Genomic DNA, 22,413 nt, shown 5'->3' on the forward strand with positions numbered 1-22,413 from the left:
TGTCAACCACTTTCAAATTCTGCAGAAACAAAATTGCTTAGATGGGCACCTATACCCATCTATTTAATTGCACTGTGCATGTGACCGTGTTCCTGTATACTATGACCAGAAAGCTCACAAGGCATATACCTGCTTCTTCCACATTGTGGTAAAATTCCACGGTGCTTTGGAATTTAACTATGACATGCTATGAATTTGCTTACAGTATGCAAATTTAAACATTGCATGCCAAAATTTTACTATGCAATTAGGGTACCTAAATCTCACATAAACCATGTAATGAGGTAATGTGTTTATGTATCAGGTAGTTAACTACTCAACATTATCAGTAGAATCAGGCACTCTATAGTTTAGTGAGATTAAGTTATCTAAAAGCTGAAATGAATTATTAAAAATTAATAGTAGCTCAAGAGAATGGTAAGGTTGATGATTATTTTCTTTTAAGAGACTCCTAGAGGTTCCCTAGGAAGTACCTGGGATAACCCAGTTTCTGAATCAGCTCTTTATAAAGTTGGTTGTTAATAAAAAATTAAAAAAATTTTGTTTTTAAAAAATTGGGGAAAAGAGGTAAGTGAAAAACAGAAAAGTTCTCATAATCATGCCTCTCAAAAATAGGTGGTCTTAACATTTCATTCAGCCTTTTATATATGTATATGGTTTTAAAATCGTGATTGTAACCTATTATTTAATTCACTGTTATTTTATAGCTTTTTTCCCTCATGATATAATTTTTTTTAATGTTTAATTTTGGGCTGAATAATACTCTTAAGGTACAAAAATATCATAATTCTCTTAACTGTGTTTTTAATTTTTAAATATTTCTGATTTTGATATTATTAAAATACTATGCTGTATACATTTGTATATCAAAGTTTCTCTGTATCACATATTGTTACCCTGTCCTAATAATCTTAGAATCCTTGAAGAACTTTAAATAGATCAAATCATCAAACAAGTTTCAATAATCTTACTCTACATTAGAAATTATATTTCTTTTAGTACATTCCTTCCCAGGTTTCTCTACTGAAGTACACCTTTGGAGAGAGCACCACAGAGGAATCCTCCAGAATCTGTGACTTTACCCTAAGTGACTAAAACCATTAGGACTTGTTAAATTTCAGTTTTTACCTTAAAAATCCCTGCAACATTACCAAAAAAACATTTTGGTGCACATTTTGATTTCTACCCCACAGATTATTAACATTAAAAGAATTTTTCTTAAACCTTTGCATATGATTGTTATTCTGGGGAAATGCATCCTTTAAAAATTTTGGGACTTTGCATTGCTGATAACAGTCTTAGAGGCAATCCTTAGAACAGGGAGTGAAATATGGAGAAGATGTCAATTTTAGCTCAGTCCAGAACTGATTCTTGCAACCACACTAGAAATAAGGATTTTATTTTCATATAGAAATTAATTAGGGGCTGGGGGTGTGCCTCAAGCGGTAGCGCACTCGCCTCTCATGCGTGCGGCCTGGGTTTGATCCTCAGCACCACATACAAACAAAGATGTTGTGTCCACCGAAAACTAAAAAAATAAATATTAAAAATTCTCTCTCTCTCTCTCTCTCTCTCTCTCTCTCTCTCTCTTAAAAAATTAATTAAGAAAAATTTACCTGGAAAGGCTGAACTTAGACCAAGGACCTCTGTTGTTACCATTTGCATTTCTACTTTTAGGAAGAACCTTACACCAAATAACAATACCTCAGCTTCTTCTTGCTCTTTTTTGAGGCGATCCAACATCTGTTGAAATTCTAGCTCTTTTTGTTTTGCTTCTTCGATGTTTGCTTGGTTCTGTTCTTCATAGGCCATGGCAACCACAGCCAGGATCAAGTTTATTAGATAAAAGGAGCCCAGGAAAATCACCACAACAAAGAAGATCATGTAGGTTTTGCCAGCAGCACGCAGTGTCTAGGGAAAAGTAGAAATTAATGTATTAGTAAGACAAAGTGTTTTTTCAGTAAATTATTTTAACATGAATGGTATATTAGACATGGTAAATTGGGTGATTTTGCATAAATCATGTTATAAAAATATAAAAGATTAAAATTATATCTTTATGGAAAACAATCCGGATTAAAACAAATATTTTCAGTACAATGAATATAGAAATCTAATAGATCTAAAGGTGAGTCTTAATTAAGTATAATTATATAATTATCTCATATTTCTCATGTCTGAAAATTATTTAAAAAATCAGCTCCTATGCTTACTTTTAAATTTTGAGAGTAGATAAAATTTAAGGTAGCTTTTATTGTTAAAATCCTATCTTTTCTTTCTTTAACATGTATTATTAATGGTAGTGTTTAATGTCAATACATGACAGGTCACTTTATTGAATAAATCTATCATAGGTATTTATTTTAATACCTAACATTCTTCTTAATAATTTTAAAATGCACTATACTTTTATCATATTTTACACTTTTTAATTAATTCAAAATGGAGAAACAGATATTAAATGAAAAAATGTCTCCCTCTCAAATTTCTGATGCCAAGTTAACTCAATTCCTTTTTCTAACAGTTTACTTTTATCAATTTATTCTCTCAAGTAAATTCCTAGTTGTAGATTTGTTAGGTCAAGTAGTATATTTATTTTACTCTTCATAGAAATTCCCATGTGAGCTTCTCAGTGGTCACCAGTGATATGAGAAAAAACCTATTTTACCTTACATACTAGAATTTGTCTCTCTTTTGATCTCCTTTAATATTTTTTTAAAAATTTTGTCATTCTGAGAGGCAAAAAATTACAAGTCACTATTGTGTTTTTTTGATTTTGAGTAAGGTGACCTCTTTTTGCATAGTTAAAAATATCAGAGCCAGGTATAGTGATGCACTCCTAGTCCCAATGACTCCAAAAGCTGAAGCAAAAGGAATGTTAGAGCCTAGAATTTCAAGGACAGTCTGGCAATATAGCAAGACCCCCATCTCAAAAAAAGAAAAAGAAAAAAGAAAAATCATTTGAAGTACTTTTTATTTCTTATGAAGTGTATTTTCATCATTTCTATATTTATTCATAATATTCTCAGAAATTAAATAAATATAAAACTGTCCAAAAAAATCTGTGGAAGTTCTGAGAAAAGAGATTTGTTGTTATTTATTTTACAGAATGATCATTTCAGTCTCCTTCCTTTGTGTTTGGCTGCTGATAATATATAAATAAGTGGCTAGAATCCACAACTCCAAGAGGTTCACCCTGAAGTAAGAGGAGATAAACATGTAAATGAACAATTTTAGTAGCAGAGACTGATGATTTCAAGTGAAGGCTATAAAAGAAGCCATTGGAGTCTAGAGGAGAGAGAAATGGACTTGGGAGAGGAAAATTTAGAGAAGGGAATTGGATCTCTAATTATAAATAGGAGTTCAAAAACTAAAACATGGTGGACACATGAGCAGAGGAGATTTCATGTGTTCAAGAACATCCCAAGCATGAGAGGAAAGAAGTGCATACAAAGAGTGGATTGAGAGAAGAATATAGAATGTTTTCTGCTGTTTTTCTGGGATTACATGGAAAAGATACCAAATATGCTTAGAAAAGATGAGAAAAATATAATTCAAGAGAAATCTGCTCTAATAGTGTTGAAAGTAAATTTTTTTTAAATTTTTGTAATAAACAGTAGAGTTTTTCTATTCTCAACTGAATTAAAGAAAAACTTGTATTATAAGACTGGTATACAATATACACTAGATTTTTATGTCATTCAAAAATGCACGTGTTTCTGGGCACCCACCTGTTGGTAAAGGTTTTCCCAGTAATCCTGGGTCATTAGCCGAAATAAGGCTAAGAAGGCCCAGCTGAAAGTGTCAAAGCTTGTGTAGCCATAATCAGGGTTTCTGCCAGCCTTCACACAGGAGTATCCCTCTGGACACTGACTATACGTGAAAAAGAATTTGACAGGTTAGAGTGTGTTCAGCATGCAAACCACAGCACACTTTACAAAAGTCACCTACCCAAGGTTTCTTTTATGGGGACAATATTGTGTGATGACTAAGAACATGTGATTTGGAATCTGGAATAACGTGAGTAAAAACCCCACCCTATTATTTACTAGTTGATGACTTTGCCAAAGCACCTAAATTCTCCAAGACAGAGTTCCCTCTTTCTGTGAAAACAGAATAATAGCACAGAACACAGAAAGGATAACACTGGTTTTAAATTTAACGAAGATACAGTGTGCAGAATACTTAGCCTACTTCCTGTACATAGAAAGCATTTAATAAATGGTGGCTGCCATTAGCAGCAGCAGCATCATTGGTGGCAAAATTTGGAAACTTTCACCAGATGTTATATAATAGTGCCTGGGTCAATAAAGATTGATGAAGGCCTTTTCCAAAACTGCTTCCCCTCAAATTATTCTTAGAATAAATTAGAATCAATAATAGTTGAAATATATCAATTAAGTTCATAAAAAATTTGTAGCTTTAAGACTTTCTCCTTCTAAAATTGGTGGTTTGGCTTCCATGATGCCATAGTATACATATGTGTTCTGAGGTCTGGGGGGAGCAGCAACATCTTGTTTATTTATATGTTCTCAGTGTGCACAGTGACAGATGAAGAGCTATCTAGACAAAAGTAAGAGCAGCAACAAATGTCCTGCTGCAAAATGAAGTTGGCATATGCGTACAAAGAAGAAGTTCTTAAATTTTTTTTACCCAAGCCCATGGGATTCTTTTCTATAGAAAGACAAAAACACTGTACTTCATTACCCACAAGCTATGTTTAACTAGAGAATGAATAGAACCTTGGGGCTGTTAAGAAACATTGATTTTGTCACTCTTCTTTGAAGAAAGGCTTGAAACTATTCAACCCACTTTCCATGCGGTTATTGGGGAGTGATTCTTTTCTATTTACATAAAAATATAAAAATTGTATTTTGTTTTATTCAAGCATAGCTTTTAAGATTGCTTTCAGGAATATGCATTAATTATAAACATTGAAAGCAATATAAGAATCAAAGTTTCTGGTCAGTAAATTGAACATGTTTTTTCTTCTTTTGCAGCATTTAGACTAGAAACAAAACAAATATTACATACCCTGAATCTGTGCTGAAACCACAAAGGAGAGCATCTTTGGATCCCTCCAAGTAATAAAAATATTCTGTTTAGGAAGAATTTGAATAGAATGTTATAGAGTGTAAGCTTTAATCGTGATATAACAGGTAAATTAATAAATATAGACACACATACACATATCCAGTCTCAATCCCGAGCAATGAGTAACAATTTACTGATTATATTTTCATATATGCTCCCTCAAATATTTACTGTTAACTTCATATATGCTTGTCAGTGGATATGACAAAAAAGAATGCCAAATAACACTTAACAGATAAATAAATAAATATACATGGTACTTTCAGATAGTGATACAAGCTCTAAACAAAATAAATTAAGACCATGTGATGAGCTATGGTCAGGGAAGAGCTTTCTAAGGAGATGGCATTTGAACAGAGACCTAAATGTGACAAAGAAGCTGACAACGCAGAAAAGAGGCACAAAGGGTATAATGAAAGGTATGAAGTGGAAAATTTGCATTTATTTCTCCAAATCTTTCTCTCTACCCAAATGGGTAGGGAGAAGGCATGAGAAAAGGCTCTGAGGCCAAGATGAAATCAGTGTGTAAAAGAACCAGTAAGGGGGACCACTCAGGGACCAGATTGTGTAGCACTCTGCTTATCACAAAAAGGAGTAGGAGTTCGGATATTAAGTAAGATTGGAAGTGACAGAAGTGGGAAGGAGTGGTAGGAGAGTTCATTAACATTTTTCAAGTCTCTGTAGTTTCTTATAGGCAGTGAATTATAGACAAACAAGTAAAGAAACAGAGACCAACTAAGTGACCATACTATGCCTACAACTGTGGATATACAGAGGAGGGATGGAAATATGCTGGACAGAACTGCTGATGGAGGGTGTGTGGGGTGCATGCAAGAGAGAGGACTTGGTGACATGGTGGTGCAGTTACTGAGATGAGGATCACTGGAGAAAAAGCTCTGTTTTAGCCATGCCTAGTTTGAGATGATCATTAAGAATTAAACTCTGTTTTTCAGGTAGGGAGTTTGATGAGAAGCTGGAGGCCACTAGAGCTGTCCAAAGTGCATCATCATCATCAAGGAGATGGTCTTCAAAGTCAGGGGGTTTAAGAGTTTATCCAGAGAGTAGGTGTAGAGGGGGAAGGGGAAGGAAGGGAAAGGAGGACCTGGTAGGGGAGGGAGAGGAAAAGGAAGGAGAGAAGGGAGCTCTTAATTGAGTCCAAAATACTGTAGAAGAGGCAAAGGATCAGCAAAGCAGTACTATAAATGAGCAAAATTTGTTTTTCTGAAATTATCTTATAGTTCATTCCCCAACCAATGTTTATTTGAGACCCACTCATTTCTAGGCATTGAAGCTCTAACAGTGAAATAAATGCAAATTTTCCACTTCATAACTTTCATGATACACTTTATGCCTATTTTTTGGTAGTAAAGTATCTCCTATTGGCTTCAAAGATTTGCCATCACTCCAAAATATTTATTCTTTTAAATAAGGGTCAAACTTCCTATTTAATTCAAGTTGAAGAAAAAAAAAATGCTATTATGAAGGAACTTAGAGTAATACTGAAATTAAGACTTTGAAGTCAGATATTCTTGGATTTGAGTGTTGCTTCTATCCTTCCTATGAAAGTGAATTATCTTTAAGCCTTCAAGCCTTAGGTGCTGTAAAATGTGGTTGATGATACCTACTTTATAGAGTTGTTGAATAGTTTAAGAAGGATACAATATGTAAAGCAATATCAGAAAGCCACACATTCTATACTAGTCTTTCAAGGACAGGAACATTTATTACTAAACTGTTAATCCAGTTTCAGATAAGACTAATTGACTTACTCCTCATCACTGTTTTACTTATGCAAATTAAAGAGTAAAGCCTTTTAGTCTGAGATGGAAATTTAAGCCAGAATATGCATAAACAGCTTTTTTTTTTGGGGGGGGGAGTTCTGTGCCTCAGGGTAGATGGGCCTAGAAGCATGAGGATAGGAGAATTTAAGATGCAGACTTGTCTTACATAAACTTCCAAGGCTTTTTACTGAGGAAGGAATACTTGGCATAATCTTTTAAGCTAATGGCTACTATTCACCAATTGTGGAGAAGCTGCAATACAGGAATGGGCTTTAGAGCTACCTGTACTAGCAGGCTGCTAGGCTGCCATATTTGACTCGGGATAAGAATGATGAAAGGAGAAGCAATGCAGGTAGCTCACTCAGGTCTTGTAGAACACTTCACTATGACTTCTAAACAAGTAGACATGAAATTGTTAGAATAATTGGCCTCTGGAGAATTTAATTTTAGTATCTAAAGAAATGGGGAAAATGGAATGCAAAAAAAATCAAACTCTGTACACAAAAAGTAAGGATGATTTTGAAAGATAAAGACTGAATCATGACTCAATTAATTTCACTACTAGTCTACACTGAGAATTGAAAACATATGTCCACATAATAACTGGTACATGAATGTACATTGTAGCCTCAAAAGGGAAAAATGTCTCTCAACTGGTAAATATAAACAAAATATAGTATATGCTCAAAATGAAATGTTAAAATGTAATAATAAAAAGAAATGAATTGTGAGGCTGGGATATAGCTCAGTTGGTAGAGAGCTTGCCTCATATGCACAAGGTCCTGGGTTCAATTCCTAGCACCACAGAAAACAAACAAACAAACCAAGAAATGAATTGTGGACTTGTGCTACAACATGGGTGAACTTTGAAACATGCTAGGTGAAAGAAAGGATAGCAAAAGCCAAACATTGTTTGATTTCATCTGTGTTTAATGTACAGAGTAAGTAAATCCATGGAGATAGAACCCAGCTTAGTATTTTCCAGGGCCTAGAGGCAAAAGGGAATGGTGACTATGAATGGGTACTGGGTTTCTTTTGGGTAGATAAAAATATTTCACATTAGTGGTGAGGTTTGCACAATTCCATAAATGTGGTTGAAAAAGGAATTGTACATTTTAGAAAGGGGAATTTTATGGTACATAAATTATTTTCTCAAATCTATTTTAAGAAGACAATGTAATATAATAGCAAAGGTTGTAGAAATACATATGAGAAACAAGAGAGAATTACAAAACTTACTGTAACAAAAATCTAAAATTGTTATTTACTCTAGTGCAGATTTTATGGGAATATCCTATTAATTGTAGGATCAGTAGAGAAAAATGGCAAAACATATTCTATGGTTAGGTCTATCTGCCTTGCTTAGAAAAGCAGCTTGGAACAAATGTGTGCTTGGGCTTTGGGAGGTGGAGGGTATGTTTTCCTATCAAGAAGCAATAAGACAACTCCAAGAAAACTAGTGCAGAGGATCAGGCTGGGGTTGAAAGCCCCCAAATGATACTCTGCATTCTGTGAGATAAAGTCCCACAGAGAAAAGAGGTATGGATGGAGACAAGGAAAAAAAACAAAAACAAAAACAGTAATAGTGAAGATCAGCATTGCGGTTTCTGCAAAAATTTTCTCTATTAAATGTCAAACACTGAGAAAATAGGAGCAACACAAATCCCATTTTAGCCCCATAGAACCACATTATATTAATGTATGACACTGAAAATTTAGCTACAAACTGCAATTGAATCTTACTTTCATCTATAGCAGCAAGAAGGGTGTTTGATAAGCATTGAAGTAGATGGTAAGTAATATCAAGGGGAATCTATATATTGTACATTTTTAAACAAAAGTCTAGACAATGAGTTTATTTATTTGATAATGGATTTTTAAAAACACCTCTGAAAAGGTTTTGCTATAGGAACAAGAAAACAATATCAATTATATTCAGGCTTCCTATGTAGGTTGCCTTTACCATTATAACTCTTTGATTTCTTCAGTAATGCCAATTCACTTACCTCAGCACTTTGCATGATCTAGCAACTGACTCTTGAGTTCAGTTCTTTCCTTGTCCGGATTAAACCCATGGGCGCTCATTATCATCATTCCCTTAATAACCTCACCTTCTATGCATCTTTGTGTTTATCATGCTAACCTGGCAGAACCACAACCTACATATAATCTGGCACCTTTCTTTTTCATGTTTGCTCCCAAATGACTGAATATTGGTGGAGAAATTCTTCCAACCAAGTGAATTGATATATTTTGAATAGATGTTTTTTAATATCAAATTGGCAATCAAAATAATTTCAATTTTCCATTCCTTAATATGATCATACAGTTCATTTCCTCAAACCCTTTGTAGATTTCTCCTCTTCCTTTTGCACTCTTAGCCAATGATTACATTTTATATTTCCCTAGGGAAATAAAAGCCCTTGGGTTTGAACTTAATCACCTTTCAATAACTCTGCAGCCTACCCCACCATCTGTCTTTCTGCTTCAGCAGAGATCTTTCCTCAGCCCTGTTATTTTCTCAAGGCCTTGATTTTGGCTATCTTCCTGAATTAATCCATATATTAATACTCTTCCATTTATACTTCTAGAGAATTTCCTGTCAAAACCCATATTTTTTTTTAAAAAATGCTAGCCATTGCCCCATTATTTAAATGCCCTTTACAATCAAATTTCTTGAAGTGTTGTCTATACATACTATCCTTTCTTATTTTCGACCTCTCATTCACCTCTGTCACTGTCTCAGTCTGACCTCGGGCCTCTGCCACTCCCCCATTTTTTTCATGCAATGCTCTGTTCACTTCCAGAGCAGAGTTAAGGTCACTAAGATTTAATAATTCTAATATATAAGTAGAATTACTAGAAATAGGAAGAAAACAACTCTATATGCAGGTATATGAGGAAGGTAAATTTTACTTTGGGTAGGGAAAAGCTATAAGATTGTGAGGCTGCTTTGTTTTGTTAAGGAAGTAAGAGTGTAATCTTTGTCCTGAAGTCAAGTGGCTGGTTATTTCAAAACAACAAAAGAGAAAAGTATAGAACAAATAACTGAAGGACTGTACCAAGGTCAGATGTGCTAGAGAAGATGAACTTTTGTGAAAGAAATTTTATATGTGATCTAGTTGGATAAGATTAAGAGAATTATTTTGTAAGTTTTTCTAAAAATTTTTTAGTATAAATATAAAAAGTACACTGATACAAAACTAGAATTTAGTTCTCTCTGTTAAAACAACTAAGTTTTCTTGGAGTTTTTGTCCATTCTTAATAAGAAATTAAAAAAAAATTCTTTATCTTTTAGGTAATTGATCTAGGAAACCAAGATTCTGTGTTTTACCAAGATAATTCTATGTTATCAATTGTTACTGTATTTATTAGTCTTTTGATGGCTTTAGAAAATTTGAGTCCTTTCTATTAAAAGACATAATATTTTTCTACAACTATGTGATTTTTGTATTTCCTTTTATTTCCTTTTGAAGTCTTTAAATTGTCACTATGATTAAATGAATGACTATTATTCATGTGATCTGTAATCTAGCAAGTGTTTTAGACCTCTTAATATTTTTGATAAACTTCTCAAAATCTAGTGATATATTAAATATTTCTATTGATTTCAAGTTAATTCTGGAATTTTTTTCAATGGGCCCTTGGAAAATATCAAGGGAGCTTTCTTCTTATGAAAATAAATACATTAAATTAGTTGGGATATATATATATATATATATATATATATTAAATTATATGAAAAGTAATTTCAAATAGTAATGCTCAAACTTCTTTGAGTTATTTTTATGGATTTATTCTTAGTAATTTTTCAGAAATTGAATGAAATTCTTCAAAATCTGAGCACCTGATTTGGGGAAATAAAAGTTGTATTTAAAATAATGTAAACCCAGTGTTAAATGTGGTCTCATGCAGAGATGGATGCTTGGTCTTGGCTATGTCCTTAAAGCTTCCATACTTAAGAGTTTTGCATTCCATGACTCATGGAATAGTTAAGATGATAAAAAAACATATGAAATAATTGCTTAGGTGACTGTTCTAAAATTGCTAAAATGAATTAAAGCCAATGTTTGGATTATCAAACCCATGAACTTGTTAAGACAATAAATAAAAACCTTGGGTGATACATTTCTGTCACCTATAGCATCATTTGAAAATTTATGAATGGATTTCTTCCAATTATCAACATAAATGTTGGGCATATGAAAGTTTATCCACATAGGAAGGTCAATGATGTAGCATAGCTAAAAAGTTTTTAGAAGGTATGTATCCTCCATGAGGCATTCCTAGAGAAATCTCCAGTGATAAGGAAAACTTATTTAACTCAGAAGGTTACAAAATAGTTAAACGAGATATAATAAACACAATGGCATTAGGCAAAACTGAGAGGACTGACTGGATTGTCTTGGCTAAAGGTGTCCCTATTGGTCTTGATAGAGGTGAGATCTACCTCTAGTGGATTAAAGCCTTATAAAATAATCACTTGAAGGTGTCTTCCCCTCATAGTACTACATGTATTTCCTGTTCTTACATAGAATTTGAACTGATTCAACATTACAAGGCTGTTATGTGTAATTCCAAAGCAAAGTTTGACAACAGGGAATAAAAGCCCTTCGTGACACCAAGTGATGACAGGCAAACCCTTCATGAGTTAGAACCCAGAGACTGGATCTTTTCAAAGTAACAATAAAAGACGTTTGCCCTTGAGCCCTTTTGGAAGAGATCATACCAAGGTCTCCTCATCACCCCTACTGCAGCAAAATTTCATGGTTTCAATCTTGGACTCACATCTCTTAGCTCAAGAGGACCCTACTGTACATCCATTTGAGACCTGAAGATAAAACTAACCTTTTGAGATTCCTTCTCAGAAGCAGGTAACAACCTAGATGTGGAAAGTTTTCTTGAGATGAATCCAGACTTTTCTTTTCTGTCATCATGAAAACTTTGCCCATTTCCTCTTTTTCCTGTGCTTACTTTCTGTTTATGCTTGGCCAGATAATGTCATAATTAAGACTTCATAATCAACAGCTTTTGTAGTGAATCTACCTAAATGTTGGATATGTCATGTAAAACCTAAATCCTTACATGAGCTTAAAAAATTTTCTAGTTCACCCTTTAACAAATTTCACTTGTATTCCAAGTGTGACTATTTGTTCAAATTGCACTTTTAGTCCTTTTTAATAAATTTTCATATTCTTGTATTCAGATTCTTTGTGTAAATATGAAAATAGGTAAAATCTATAGTGAAGAATATACAGCTAAATTATACAAGAAATTAAGTAAGAAAAGCAACAAAGAGAACTTGAAAGTTTGTAAACAAATTTATAAATCTAATCCCTTAATTGATGGTAGCCTCCAACCATGCAACAATTAAATAATGGAGCCTTTGATAAATATCACTAGGTCTTGCCTACTGCTGACTCCTAATGTTCAATGCACCCACAGGGAACAGTCTCTTGTGCTCTTCAGAACATTTTTATCTGTGGAAGATTTAATGCTATCATGATCATTTAACCATATGCCAAGGCAACTTCCTGTCTCAATAAGTCACAAATAAGGGGCTAATGTGGGTTATTATGAATTCTAATGTTAGCACTGTCAAGTCATAATCAATTGCAAAGTAAACATTATTCTTCACTCCTAATTTGCACTATGGATTAAACAGGAAATTTCCAGTAGGCATAAATCCCTCAAAATGGGCATCTTTTAGTAGAACATTCCTTTCCTGGTTTGACATAAATGTAAATAAGGTTATGATTTTAAATCAGTCTCAAACATTAACTATTATAACTGACTCTTGAAAAGACTACAGTTGCCCAGCAAACTTCTTTAAATTTTCTTACCAAAGTTATTTTAAATAATAGGATAGTTTTGAACTACATGTTTACTGAAGAAGTAGTTAATATATCCTACTGCACTTTGATAAATATATACGGTATGAAAGAAACTTGGTTTCAAGCCATCAACCAACTACTTGATTAAAGGAAGTAAATTCCTCTTCTAGCTAATTTTTTACATATTTGATTTTGATCAGTTAAGTTTGTGGGGACTCCTGTTATGGAGTATTCTTCAATATATTAATATTCTAATAGCCATGTAAAGGTTCTTGGGTGCTCTGAATATTCTCAAGAGTTTTAAATGCTCATATGCAGAAATCAATTATACATCAAATGGTCTCACTACAGTTAAAATATGAAAACAATAGAACATAAAGAAACATCCAGCAGACAAGACAAGAAAAATATGAATTTCATACTGGGATCAAATAAGTTGGTTATTATGATGACAGAGAGCCATCAATGCCCAAGGTTTCAATCAAACTCTCAAAATTGGGAAGCTGACCAGAAGGAGGAAATTATTAAATTAAATTTGTCCTAAAGCTGTCTCCATACATAGGAAACTGCAACCTAGCTTAGTATGTAAACAAATTATAAACTAACTTCAGGGAACATTCTTATAACAAGTGATTGTGTTTTAGCCAATCATAGGCTGCCAATTTATCCAGTCTGCCAAGCTATACCTAATTCAGCTGTTTCTGTATGTCACTTCCTTCTTCTGTCTATAAATAGTGCCTGCCTACATTATTGGGTCCAGCTCTCTGAACCTCTCCTGTTCTGAATTCTGCCTGATTCACCAAACATTTTGCTCAGAGAAATTCTGTTAAATTTATCCAAGTTTTTCTTTTAACAAAGGTTTAAAAACATTCAAATTATAAACTCAGAATGGAATAAAGATTCAGAATAAAAGGAATGATAACGATACTCTGTGAAAAAAAGTTAAATTTAAATAAATGCTACAATTTCACAAAAAGTAATGTAAATATCAACAATTATCCATCAGATACATTAGGTTTACAATATGTAAATTAAAAAATAAAATACTCTGGAAATAAAACGTAGAATCCAATATCATATTTATAAAAATCAGACACTAGAAAAGTAGGTGTTATGGTTTGGATGTGAGGTGTCCCCCAAAAGCCCATGTGTGAGACAATGCAAGAAGATTTAGAAGATAAATGATTGAGTTCCAACAGCCTTAACCCAACCAGCAATTAATCTCCTGTTGGGATTAACTGAGTGGTGATTTAAGGCAGGTAGGGTGTCGCTGGAGGAGGGGGGGTCTTTGGGAGCATGCCTTTGGGGTATATATTTTGTATCTGGAAAGTGGAGTCTCTTTGTGCTGCCTAATCATCATGCAAGCCACATCCCTTTACCACACTCCTCTGCCATGTTGTTCTACCTCACCTTGAGCCCTGAGAAATGGAGCCAGCTGTATATAGACTGAGATCTCTGAAACCGTGAGCCCCCAAATAAATGTTTCCTCCTCTAAAATTGTTCTTGTCTTTTTAGTCACAGCAGCAAAATACAGACAAAAACAGTAGATGAAAATGAAAAAGAAAGAAAAGTGCCAAATTCCTAACAGAATGGTAGTATTAAAGGAAAATATATTAGTTACTTTTCTTATAAACCTTTAGCTTTCCTGTTTTCATCTTCTTTTTTCTGCCTTCTTCCCTGGATCAAATTAGCTATTAAATTTTATGTGTTCATGTGAGCATCAACATAGAGAAACACTATAGGTGTTAGAAAGTAAAATTTTAATTTCATTTTTACCTAATATTTATCAATAGCTTTTGTGAAATACACTGTCATAAGGAATAACTGTTCAGTGAATATGCAGTTCATGCTTTATATATGACACTCTAAAATATAATTCAGAATTAAGCAGACTCCAAGACAGAGCAGACCATTTCCTGTTGTACCTACAGAACTAATTCTACTGAATTAATAGTTGATATGATACCACCAACCTATATTGTAAGCCATCAGAAAAAGCTATAAAACTTATCACTGGTTATAAGAGTGGCATTGATAAAGCAGAGTAAACTGCTTTGTTTTAGACAAATCCATAGAAATATTACCAGGAGATGTGGGAGGACACTCCTGGGCTTGGACTTGAGCATCTTAACTTGGACTTGAGCCAAGGAGATTTTGGTCTGACATTGCATGCTATTTTGTGGCCCCTCCCACTTAATGGATTACACAATGCAGGTGATCAGTGATCAGTCTTCCCTGGGATAGGAAGTAGCTCTGGAATTGGGTGTGACCCATTGGGCCTGGACAGCCCACCTCCTGCCTTATTTGGTGAAGAAGGTTCTGTAGAAAACTTTTGAAGTTCCCTTGTATAAAAAAAGGAAATGCGGCTTACTCCCTCTCTCTTCCCAGTGTGGAAGTTCAACCCCTAAGTCATAGAGCTGTCTTGCCCTCCCTTTTTAAAACTACTTTTGTATATAGTGTGATCCCCCCATCCCTATTCTTTTCTGAGAGCTTTATGTTGCAACTAGCCTGCTTCAGGTAGAGGAACTCCGAGTCCACCACCCCCATAGGACATGGATGGGAAAGAGATAGATATTTTAATATTTGATTATTAATATTAGCACTTTTCTTATTATCTATGTCAATTATAATTAAAGTGTAAAATGTGATTTTATTTTCAAATAATATATCACATTATATAATAAATATTAGCATATGTTATAAAAAAGCTATAACATAAAATATATCATATATAGTCAGATGAAATGGCTAATATTATTAATTCATAGATATATTTATTTTTCTATAACAAATTGATTCTGTTTTATCTTACAGAAATTGAGAATTATGGAATTATCCCTGTTCTTATTGCCAGAACTGCTAGAAAGCTAAAAATCAGGCAGATTTATAAAAATCATATATACCATGATAAAAATTCACATTGTAGCAACTTTCTATATATTCGAATGATTTTTAAATAATTAAAATTTAAGCAACATTTCATTGTTAAAAGAGAGCAATGCTTTTAGTATTATTTCAACCTTTTAACAACTACAGAGACATTCTTACTTTTCAAGTCTTCTTCATTTTCATATGTATTCATTATGCTTTCTAATGTTTCATTATTTTCAAGTTCATCCCGGAAACATTTATGCTTCAGGTTGCCCATGAACAGTTGCAGCCCAATTAGAGCAAACACGCTGAGGCAGAACACAGTCAAGATCATGACATCTGACAGCTTCTTCACAGACTGGATCAGGGCCCCTACAATGGTCTTCAGGCCTGTCAATAGAGAAAAAAGAATATGTTCATAATGACAAAACCTCTAAATGAAAAACAAAAACAAAACACCAGCTTTCCTAGAAATGCATGCACTCTATCAAGTCAATGATCTTAAGTTATCTAACTCAAAAAAAGCCTACTAGCTCACAAGGGCAGATTTGACATTTTATGTATACCTTGTTTATACATAGAAAAGCAAATGATTAATAATAGCAAAATATTCCCAAGGAATATTCAAGATGTCTAATGAATAGTTTGGTTGCTCAAATCATATTCATTCTCACTAGTAACATAATTTTTGTAACTTATAATTCAAACCACTGGTCAAACAAACCATCTCTTTATAATGGCACCAGAACAAATAAGAAACTGCATTGCAGCACATAATGACAACTTAGAATGAACTCATTTTCAATTAAGAAATGGTTTGTTGAGAGAGATATAAAACAACTGTTTCATGCAATACCCCCATGCTGATGTTTCTTACTTATTTTTCAAAATATATGGGAAGCATTTAAAATTAATTGAAATTTTCCTTCCTGGAAAAGCAAATGGAAAGTGAGCCCTTAGACAGGAGGGAAAATTTCAAGTGGAGATGTGAGCCAACGTGGTCATCCTCATTCTCCAACACCCATGCAACTGATTAAACTCAAAGGCTGACTTTTAATAGTGATTGTGGGAAAATGAAAGGTCTCACACTTAGTTAAAATCACATAAGAGAAATTTATTTTATCTTTCCTCCAAAAGATCAAAGTCAGCTCTTGTGTTTAATCCCTCTCTCACCTGGAATGACTGAAATAGTTTTCAATGCTCGGAGAACTCTGAATGTTCTCAACGCTGAGACATTGCCCAGGTCCACAAACTCTGTCACATATCTGCAATAGGGGAGTTTATACACAAACACGGTGACAACACACACACAAACAGACAAAGAACAACTCCCAAACAGTTGGAGTTATGAGTAGCCTAATATTTCACACCAACTACTTCTTACCTGGGATTACAGAAATAGTTTTCAAAGCTCTCAATACTCTGAAAGTTCGAAGAGCTGAAACATTGCCTAGGTTTACAAATTCTGTTAAATACCTGTAGAATTAAATCAGAGTTATTCAGAATTTAGATAGACTCTATGATACTTACCTGTGCCTTTAGTCAAGGTAGTTTCTCTGTTTGTTACTCTTTATTAAATACATAGTTCTATAAGTCTTTTTTTTTTTAATTTTAACTAACTTAATCTAATTGGTTTTGCTTTGGCTCCTTTGATGAAAACAAGATGAAACTGTAATATCAACTGCATAACTGCTTAAACAAATTCTTCAATTACAAGCCCATCAACATTACAGTAATACAGATTTTTAAATTTCTATAAAACATTGAAAACAGGGTGTTAAGAGAAAGAGGTCAGACACTTGCATACTATATGAGTTCATTCATAAGAAGAGGCAAATCCATAAAGAAAAAAAAAAAAACAAACAAAGGTGAATGTTTTCCAAGAGTCTGGGAAGAAGGGAATGGAAGTGCCTGTTGATGGGTCCAGGTCCAGGGTCATTTGTAAAAATGTCTCCAAATTAGACCATAGTGATGGTTACACATCTGTGAACATACTAAAAATACTATGTGGCACACTTTAAGAGGATGATTTCATGGTTATGAATTGCATCGATAGAAAAAAGAGACTACGAGAAGAGTAATCTGTTTTAGCGTAAAGTTTCTAATCGGCAGGAAGCAGATGGAGCTACAACATCATATGTGACCCCCAAATAGGAAGTCTGATGAATAAGGAGGTGGTCTCTGGTGAGGGAATCAGAGGCTAGAAATCTTAAGACACTTCTGAATTGCTTAAAGGATTTGAAGAACATAGATTACTTTTATGATTCAAAGTAATAGAAAATACTGTACCTAAGTTTGAGTTTAAAGATAAATAAATGTTTCTGAGAAACACATTTGGGAAGAGTAACAATACAAATAAATTAAAAATATGTCTTGGGCTGGGGATGTGGCTCAAGCAGTAGCATGCTCGCCTGGCATGCGTGGGGTGCTGGGTTCGATCCTCAGCACCACATAAAAATGAAATAAAGATGTTGTGTCCACAGAAAACTAAAAAATAAATATTAAAAATTCTCTCTCTCTGTTTAAAAAATATGTCTTGATGTAATATTTCCCTCAAATATAAACTGTAGATGTATATGGAATGCATATAAAAGGCATTAATATTAGGTCTAGTAAATAGTGACAATTCCCATAAAATACTTTTTTATTTTAAAACATGTATTAGCCCTTTTTAAAATTTTTAGTTGTAGATGGCCTCAATACTTTTATATTATTTATTTTTAATGTGGTGCTGAGGGTCAAACCCAGTGCCTCACATGTGCTAGGTTAGCATTCCACCACTGAGCTACACCCCCAGCCCCCCCATTAGTCCTTGAATAATACAAGTTAATAAAAAGAGCACCATACTTATAAATAACTTGAGGATATTTTTGTACTTCTTACAGATTTTTAAGATTCTTAAGTAAAATCTTGGAAAAAATGCACCTAATTGGCACTGCATAGGTGATTCACTCAAGTGCTAAGCATGAAGCAAGGTGATCAATCTTGACGTCATACATATTTGAATGGGAAATACTCTATCTGAAAAACGTATTATTTACCTATCAACAAGTAACTTTCATACAGCTTCTTGTTCTGTTAACCGCAACCCTTATGTATGCAGGAAAAATCAGACCCCATGGGTTGTTCTTACTGTATTACAGTGCTGTCTGAGATTTTCATGAGTTCGCCATTCCAAAAAAATGAGAGTACTTACGCAAAAATAATGACAATAAAATCCAGCCAGTTCCATGGGTCGCGAAGGAAAGTGAATTCTCCTACACAGAAGCCTCTTGCAAGGATTTTTACAAGTGATTCAAAAGTATATATTCCAGTAAAAGTGTACCTAAACACAGGAACCCATAGGTATATTAGGTGTGAAAAGAATATAGCTTTGTGTAAATCTTTATTACTTATGTCCTCTGATTAACCAAAGACATCTATTGGCAGATGCTCTTTGTTTATGGACCTACTTTCTATTAAAATAAATTGCAATAAAGTTCTTTCCAGAAATTCTTAAAATGTACATATCAGAAACATTTCCAGACAGAGGAGATGCTTGAAATAACCAAGAACATAGGTGTTAGGTCTGTCTAGAAAATTCCTAGGTTCCTCCTATCAAAAATACACTCAAGAACAAGAGATAGATGACATGTTTAAGAACAGGACAAGGGAGCTGATGAGTTTGTTCTTGAAAATATTGTATCAAATTATTCTAATCTACTGCTAGTGAGATAATAGCATTGAGAAAAAAATAAAGAAAAGCAACTATATAGGATGAGGATAAACATCATGATTTTATGAAGCTAACTTTCTAGAAGTAAAGGAAAGGATGAAAATGATAATGTGAAACTATATTAAAATATATATCCACTTACTCTACATTTTTGGTCCATTCTGGAGGGCTACTCATGGTCATAAATATGCAGTTTGTCAGAATAGTGCACATGATAAGCATGCTGAATAAGGTAGCTTAGAATCAAGGAACACAAGAGACACAATAGGAACTTTGAATACTGGATGATAATACTTGTTGAAATATGAACAACTTTTCCTTAGAAATGAATCTAAAGGAGCTTATAGTTTTGGTTCTTTCTTTCTTTCCTTCTTTTTTCTTTTGGTTTTTTGAAAAATAAATAAAAGTAATATTATAAAAATGCTAATAATGACATTATCCTAATCCTGAAATTTACACTGATTTATATTGAAATCCATAAATTAAAACCAGGGTCATTCAAGATGCAAAAGGACTAAAACCTATATTCTAATACAGTAGTAAAAACTTTGCTCTTCAATATCTTTCAAGTATATATTTTGGAAAGGATATGAGTGTACTAAAATCTTAATAGATATTCTTCTCAGATGACTGAAAGGAGACAGTATGTATAAAGCAGGTGCTGCATTGAAACGGAAGATTGCTTTCCCTTTGTTCAATACTATAAAAGTCTGCAGGAGCAAAAAGAAAACAGTATGAAGTTAAGAATGTAAAATTTCAGTATAGCACATGATAACAGCAGTTGGGCTTCACCTGGTAGTGTCATCTTTAAAAAATACTGCCGCTGAACTCAGGCAAGTTGCTTTCAGTGTCACAACACAGCTATCAATATCACCATGACCAATGAACTCTGATTCTTTTCAATTATATATATAATCATGCATTTCTTAATACTTCCAAAATACTATGTTTTCTCTTTTTCATTTATCTCTTCAATAGCAACAATAATTTGTAGCTACTGAAATTAGTTAAAATACAATTTTTGCCAGGCACAGTGGTACATGCCTATAATTCCAGGCTGAGGCAGGAGAATTGCAAGTTCAAAGTCAGCCTCAGCAATTTAGTGAAGCCCTAAACAACTTAGAGAGACACTGTCTCAAAAAAAAAAAAAAAATTAAAAGGGCTGTGGCTCAGTGTTTAAACACCCCTAGGTTAAATCCCCAGTAAAATAAATAACTAAACAAACAATTAAATATAACTTCTTTCTCTCCCATTATACTGCATTTTAATCTAACCAGGCAGAAAGTAGCATCTCTAATTTTAATCATCAAATTTTGAGAATTTTAATACTTTCTGACAATTGTCATGGTTAATAGTAAATGAGTTTTTCCAAAATATATTTTCATAAATTTAAAGAATGTCAGAGTTGGAAGAATCCTTCCAATCATTCAGTTCAATTTCCTTATTTTAATTATAATAATAGTAACGGCTAAAATTAAAACATTATAAGTTAAAAAAAACCTTTCTTGCCAACCATTCATGGTAATTTAAAAAAATAATAAAAGCAAAAATAAGCTTTCTTAAAATATTATATCCATTGTGTAACGAGTGACATTATCCATCACTTTGGTATGTGAGAAGTGAAAAACAAATGAGAAAATAACTGCTACAGGAAAATATTAAAACAACCCAAGCCATTGCCCTAGAAATCAGAAAGACCAGGTTTAAATCCCTGTCATGGCAGCCAAGTTATTTGTGTCATCTAGAAGGCACTGCCTTAGCCTTCATTATGTTGCTTACAGAATTTATCTTAAGGTTTATCAGTGGGCTTCTGGCCATAAGCATTAACCCAACTGGGGAGATAATTTCATGAATTTGCCCTTTTATTTATATGTGGCAGCAAGTGCTCAAGAGGCCAATCAGAAACAGTTATTTTCACATGCTCTTATTTTCCTGTTCCCTTTCACTACATCAGGTATGTCTAAATGTGACATAAAAATCACTTTCACATTGAATATCAGTTTTAAAATTAATAAGTAGTCCTTGAGTACAACTGTTTTTTCTTAAGCAATAATACTCCATGCTTTAAAAAAAATCCATTCATCCATTCTTTCTACAAATAGATAGAAATAATGTGAACAATTATATCACAGGTGGTGATGATAAGAGTCCAAGCTAGCATGGAAGTCATAACATTGCTATGTAGCCTTGGCAAGTTCAAGCTACCCTGTTCTCGAAATCTGAAAAATAAAAAAAAGAATGAGTTTTGTGTTTAAAATTTTAAATCAGAAATTTTCATTTGTATTAAACATTTTAATGAAATTTTTGAGTTTATACAATCAGGAAATAATTATGAGCAGGAAAAATAAAGACTGAAATTTGGGGGATCAGTGTGTCATATCCACAAAGGCAGAATATTACACTACTGAACACTTTAAAAAGACTAAAGAAACCAAATTAGCAACACTAAAATCTGGATTAATGAAAAATACATTTCATTAATATATTTTGAACACATATTCTGAACTTACTACATATGTATTTAACTTAATATTTTGATGATGATATGTTTACTAAGTTCAAGATAACCTCAATTTAAATTTTTGTTTGTTTTTGTACAGAAGGAAGCCAACAGAAACCTGCCATTGATGTCCCAAGAACTCACCTTTTTGTCTGCATAGTATGGGTCCAGGTCCTCCAGGGGCTCTGACACCATGCCAGGCGGAATGTCTCCATAAATGAAGGGCAGCTGCTTGCCGGCTTCCAAGTCACTGCTTGGCTTTGGGCCATCCTCCTCCTCATCTTTCTTTTCTTCTTTGGGTTCCTTTGCTTTTTCTTCAGCAATGCGTTGTTCAATGAGGGCAAGGGACTGTTTTGTGAAGTGGACAAAGCTCTGAGGTCCTGGGGGTGGCAACGTTGCCATCTTTTCATCCTGTATATTTTATTTCCCCTTCAGCTCCTTACATAAGAGGCCTGGGTAAAAAGGAAGAAATACCGACTTTGATGTTTTGCTGCCTGGGTAGGCACCTTAAAAAATAACAACAGGCTAGGAGTATAGCTTAGTGGTAAAGCACTTGCCTAGCATAACAATGCTCTGGGTTGGATCCTTAGCACTGCAGAAGAAGTGAGCAGCAAAAAC

General features: G+C 33.7%; 1 protein-coding gene and 1 long non-coding RNA gene across 7 annotated transcripts in view; one reads left to right on the forward strand and one right to left on the reverse strand.

Annotated features, from left to right (window-relative positions):
* The window catches only part of Scn9a (sodium voltage-gated channel alpha subunit 9), an 86,236-nt gene extending 64,031 nt beyond the window's left edge, over positions 1–22,205 (reverse strand). Inside the window, exons 1-9 of one of the 2 annotated variants that reach the window (XM_015478980.2) lie at positions 21,940–22,205; positions 19,887–20,005; positions 19,438–19,527; positions 18,777–18,905; positions 16,754–16,845; positions 15,758–15,970; positions 5,035–5,098; positions 3,732–3,873; positions 1,705–1,911 (exon numbers count right to left, since the gene is read on the reverse strand). In XM_015478980.2, coding sequence (XP_015334466.1) covers positions 1,705–1,911; positions 3,732–3,873; positions 5,035–5,098; positions 15,758–15,970; positions 16,754–16,845; positions 18,777–18,905; positions 19,438–19,527; positions 19,887–20,005; positions 21,940–22,197 — 1,314 coding nt within the window. In that variant the 5' untranslated portion in view covers positions 22,198–22,205. Of the gene's footprint in view, positions 1–1,704; positions 1,912–3,731; positions 3,874–5,034; positions 5,099–15,757; positions 15,971–16,753; positions 16,846–16,964; positions 17,057–18,776; positions 18,906–19,437; positions 19,528–19,886; positions 20,006–21,939 lie in introns of both variants that reach the window. The other variant, XM_015478979.2, reaches the window with a different exon arrangement.
* LOC125619422 overlaps positions 1–22,413 on the forward strand; it is a 144,264-nt gene that overhangs the window by 103,235 nt on the left and 18,616 nt on the right. For all 5 annotated transcript variants that reach the window (XR_007350970.1, XR_007350966.1, XR_007350971.1 and 2 more), the window contains one exon: positions 21,896–22,293. This is a non-coding gene — a long non-coding RNA (uncharacterized LOC125619422). The remainder of the gene's footprint in view (positions 1–21,895; positions 22,294–22,413) is intronic.

The sequence above is a fragment of the Marmota marmota genome, unplaced genomic scaffold, assembly GCF_001458135.2.
Source record: "Marmota marmota marmota unplaced genomic scaffold, marMar, whole genome shotgun sequence".
NCBI classification, from domain to species: domain Eukaryota; kingdom Metazoa; phylum Chordata; class Mammalia; order Rodentia; family Sciuridae; genus Marmota; species Marmota marmota.